This window comes from Nanorana parkeri, unplaced genomic scaffold, assembly GCF_000935625.1.
Source record: "Nanorana parkeri isolate BGI_ZX_2015 unplaced genomic scaffold, ASM93562v1 scaffold1249, whole genome shotgun sequence".
Classification (NCBI taxonomy): Eukaryota; Metazoa; Chordata; class Amphibia; order Anura; family Dicroglossidae; genus Nanorana; species Nanorana parkeri.
Window position 1 is genome coordinate 365,792 of NW_017307517.1, and position 5,274 is coordinate 371,065.

General features: G+C 35.0%; 1 protein-coding gene across 1 annotated transcript in view; it reads left to right on the forward strand.

Moving 5' to 3' along the window:
* The window catches only part of LOC108797244 (olfactory receptor 5V1-like), a 14,331-nt gene extending 9,057 nt beyond the window's left edge, over window positions 1-5,274 (forward strand). The window contains exon 4 of the mRNA XM_018568814.1: window positions 4,694-5,274. Within this exon, the coding sequence (XP_018424316.1) occupies window positions 4,694-5,274 (581 nt within the window). The remainder of the gene's footprint in view (window positions 1-4,693) is intronic.

Below are 5,274 nucleotides of genomic sequence, written 5' to 3' on the forward strand. Positions count from 1 at the left end.
CAAAAGGGTGAAGAGTTTGGAGAAGGCAGGAGAAGTGAACAATCTAGGACAACATAGCTGAACTGGAAAGTGAGCTGAATTGGAGAATGTTTCCAAATCAGCTATATTGTCCTAGATTGTTCACTTCTCCTGCCTTCTCCAAACTCTTCACCCTTTTGTGAATAACCCTGATGGTCTCACTTTTCCTTATCTTATATGGGGTGGATTAATCTAATTACAAATGGTGCTTTTTCCCAAGTTATTGTAATACTGCAAACATCGCCCCTGTTGTTTCAACAGTTGGTTTTTAAAATGCTTACCCAGAAGTTTCAAAGGTTTATTTGTGTGGGAAGGCACACTAAAATTAGCCTATTAAAAATTGTGGATTTAATTTTCTGGACCTGGGGTTATGCTCTTACGATGCTATAACTGGTTAACTGGAAAAATTGGATTCATGGTGCTAGTATTTACAAAGACACTGATCTAGATCAGAATGCTATACCTGACCTCCATTTGTTATATATGCTTCACATGCACAAGGACCTCTCTGCTCCTGAGGTGATTTCTAACCTCATTCTCTATTCTTGCTGGATCATTTGGCACAAACTACGCAATATATGCCACTTAAATAGTCACTCCACTTTTTTTCTACCTTTATGGGGCGATCCTGATTTTCCCTTAACCTTTAGGTCACAGTTGTTTTTAAGAGGGGCTTGTCACTGTATGGTCCCTTGTTGATTTTCATACACTTAAACCGCTTACTTTTCAAGCTGCTTCAAAAGTTTATCCTTTTTTAAACTCTGAACTTTTTACATATTTACAGTTACGCTCCTATGTTCGTAGTGTTTTTAATACATTCTCTGCAGTAGACTGTGACAATCCAATAGACAAATTTTTAGGGAACAAAATCCATCTAAAAGGTGCTTTTTCTCAAGATTATGCATGGTATAGACTAGGGTTGCACAGATACCAAGTACAGTACTCGGTACAAGTACGAGTACATGTACCGATACTTTTGAGCTCCAAGACTACACTAGAGAAAAATTCAAAAATTAGGAGGCAGCTGCCATTTGTAAGGAGCACACGGAGCTCCTGGGATTTGTACATCTCTTTTTTAATGTATGATTTTGTTTTTATAAATATAAATAAAGGGATGCACAGATACCAGTTTTGCGAGTACGAGTACTGGTACTTGCCGAGTACTTACAAGTATGAGTACTGATACATTTTTGTTTATTGTCATGTGACAGTTTTTCTAAAACAATACGACTAATGATTTCAGGACAGTGGTGGAGTGCCAGAGCCAGGTCCCAGCTGCAACCGCTGCAACCCTATTAGTTCTCATGAAAATGCCAAGTATCTGCACTGGTACCCGAAAAGTATCTGTGCAACCCTAGTATAGACCACACTTAGATTATACTGTACGTACTACCGGCCTCTCAGAATGGATGAATTATTTTCTCAATAAGTAATTTATCATGGCACCAATATTTCACCAGCATGTCTTAACTGTGGTCATAAACCAGCAGATTTGTATCATGCATTTTTGGGCCTCACATCAATTCTTTTTGGAAACAAGTGGCAAATTTTGCACAATGCTATTTAGTAAATGAAATGCCCTTATCTCAGACTTTGGCTATATTTGGTACCTCACAATTACATGGGACCAAGATAAGGTAAGTAGGGCTGCAGGAAATTATTGAATATTATGTTATTAGTGGGAAAGAAAGCTGCATTATATTAACGAATTTACCCAGATCTTCCTTTTTTATCTTTTTTTTTAAAACAAATTGTTGTTTGTCTTCCAAATGGACTGGATTGAAATAAACATCCAAAAGGAATAAAGAACGCAGTAATTTTTTCAAGTTTGGGAGCCTTTTATTGATACAATACTGGTCTCATTGAAACAAAAACATATTCAATATTTTGCCCTAATCTCTTGCTATACTATCAGAACATTATCTGACAACCTTAAATGTAGTTATAAACATTTTTATAATGTTTGCATTACTTAATTTGACTATATTGGTATTGAATTCTAGGACATTGGCTGGCCATCGCCGAACCTTAGGTTTTCTTTTTCATTTGTATTGATTGTATTTGGTTCCTTCCTTTTGAGGTGTCCCTCTTCCACCAAGGTTCTTCCTTTGTCAGTCTCCATTGTTGAGCTTTTTCTTCTTATTGATGATCATTGGTTATTGTTTGTCACTGTATTTTTTCTTTGTTCCTCAATAAAAAAATATTCTCACAAAAAAAATCTCTTTCAACAAAAATATTGTGTTAATCAGTAAAATCCCCAAACTCTTCATGCACATTAATCATCCAAAGTACCTAAGGATATGCTTACCCCCATGTGCAAACAATAATTAATAAAGATACAGTATATAAAGGCAAAGGCACATTGTATAGCAATCTTATCCACTAATCATGTTTTTGCTGTAGTCTATTAGAGTTTTGTGATTACATTACAGTTTATATGGATATTTAATTTACACAATCTCAGGTAGAGAAAATCTTAAGTGCTTAGAGGAAGTGTTGTCTACTTCCCTCTTTCAGTAATGCATCATACATAGTTACTATTTTTCTTATAAAAATTGTTGTTAAATACTTCCCAGGAACAATGGACTTTGGTTATAAAAAGTGAAACAGAGGAGAAATGGGACTAAGACTGGCATATTTTCTTAACACCTAATAATATGTTATTGACCAACAAAAAAAACACCCTGACTTGTGTTCACACATCATGGCCTTTGACTGTTTTTCACAAGTGTATCTGATAGTTTACATTTTTTTTGCATTAGAAAAAACAAATCTGCTTAATCTGTGTCTGACTTCTATCTTGCTGCTGATAATTTTTTTTACGTGTCTCTGGGACAGTGCACTTTTATTTTTAGTGTAGCAAAACAACTGCCTTGTGTCTAAACCCTGCTCCCTCTTCAAATGACTCACAAAACTGCCATGATTCTGGCCATTTTTTTATTGTTTTCATAAAAACAATATGGGGCTATGACAGGGGGTTGTGGTGCATCTGGGGTAAGGGTGTGCAGTTTTTTTATTTTATTTTTCAAAGGATGCAGTGAGGTGTTGCAAAAAATGCAGCTCTTAAATGGACTGTAAGCAACAACTGCCTAATGCCCTAATCATCCCAAGCTAAAAGTTCGAATCTAAAAGTAAAGGGAAAATACCTCAATTATTAGACACATTTGCTTTGTTTAAAAATTCAAGTGCTGGCCATCAATAAACTGTTGTGGACAGATATTGATGCTTAAAAGAATTGTTGGGGGTTACCGATCTGTGCCCTACATGTATCTCTCCCTATGCAGTTTGTCAGTAGCAGTCCTTATGCTTTTCCTAGCTCAGATAAAGCACATTATTAATATGGCTGCTGTGACCTAACCCTTTTATAGTGAGGAGCTGGCATAGCCAAAAGCCTCCTTATTGGCCCTTCTAAGCCAGATAACCTAAGTGCAAAGGCTAAGCAGTGCATTATAGTTACAAAGAATTTGGTTAAGCAAATGTTTGCATTAGCCGAGACTGTAAATGTTGTGCTTTCTGGATCCCCTGTGAATGCATGGTAACAACGAACCAGAACCTCATCCCTACCTGAGAATGAGGACTTGTAAGCAACATTAATTTCTATACAAAAAATAAATAATTGATTATCATAATGGTAAACAAAAGCTGGCTCTTTATTACCATGATCATGATAATAAATCACATTGGTTAAGCATATGGTAAGGCCTACATCAGTTTCTCCAAAAATGTTTAAATCCTTGAAATATGTATACTTCATTCTGTATTCAAAATTGAAAGAAGAAAGGAAAAGGATCATGGTACACCCAGATGTTGCAAGCATTGCCTAATTACAAGTGGCAAATCTTTTTTACAAAATAAGCACTTGTTTCTCATATCTCGCTTTTTCCTTCTCCTTCAGATCAAAAACTCCTGGCAAGGTCCTATCACTTTTCTTTTATTGTTCAAAACAGCATATTTGTTAACCTATAAACAATTATTTTATGATTAATCTAGATTGCACAATACTATTAAATATGGTGGAGGTATGAAGTGTAAAATGTGTCATAGTGATATATAAATGTAACATTTTTATTTTGCATTAAAAAAAGACATCATATTGAGGAATTAAACACAATTGCTTTCTCCAGGAAATGTTCCAGCTATCCACTTTTGGAGTGTCCATTAAGATTAAGATGTAGAAAAATAATGGACAATTAGTTGGGTTAGAGATAGAGGTCCATTTACCACTATCTATAAAATATCAAAATTCTTTGAGATTAATTTTTAAGGACTACCTAATGCTTTTCTAGAATTCACTTATTCTTAATATGATTCACAATTGGGCAAATATACCTGAATATCTTCAATATGGAGACAGACAACAAGACCACATTGACGGAATTTGTTCTGCTGAGTTTTTCCACTTTTCACCAGATTGAAGTCATACTATTTATCGTAATACTTTTAATGTACATTATATGCATCTCTGGCAACCTTGCAATTATTGTCTTGGTTAAAATTGAACCATCTCTTCACACTCCTATGTATTTTTTTATAAGTGTCTTTTCTGCTCTAGAAATTATGTTCATATCAGTTACAATTCCAAAATTGCTATTCAGCCTAATTTCAACCAATAGGTTGATCTACTTTGTTAATTGTTTTACACAACTATATTTTTTCAATTCCTTTGGAGTTACAGAATGTTATCTACTTGCTGTTATGGCCTTTGATCGAGATCTAGCAATCAACAATCCTCTACGATATAGTTCATTTATGACTCCTAATGTTTGTATACAGCTGTCTGTTCTTCCATGGGTCAGTGGCTTCACTCTTGGTTTAATTCCAATCATCTTTACCTCCAGTTTGGAATTTTGCAGATCCAATGAAGTCAATCATTTCGTCTGTGACCTGTCTGCTTTGCTGAGCTTGTCATGTTCTAATACATTTTGGAGCAATGTGGTCACCAGCATAATCACTGTTTTTGCTGGGCTAATCCCATTTTCTGCTATCATGCTAATTTATATTCATATTATATTAACTATCTCAAAAATCAAGTGCCCTGAGGGAAAGAAGAAAGCCTTCTCCACATGCTCATCTCATCTTACTGTAACTAGTTTGTTCTTTGGAACGGTAATAATCATGTATATCCGGCCACGATTTACTGAATATGACAAATTTATTGCTCTCATATACACAGTCGTCATACCATTCTTGAATCCTTTTATATATACACTGAGAAATAAAGATGTTAAGGTAGCTTTGATGAAAGCAAAATTTTGA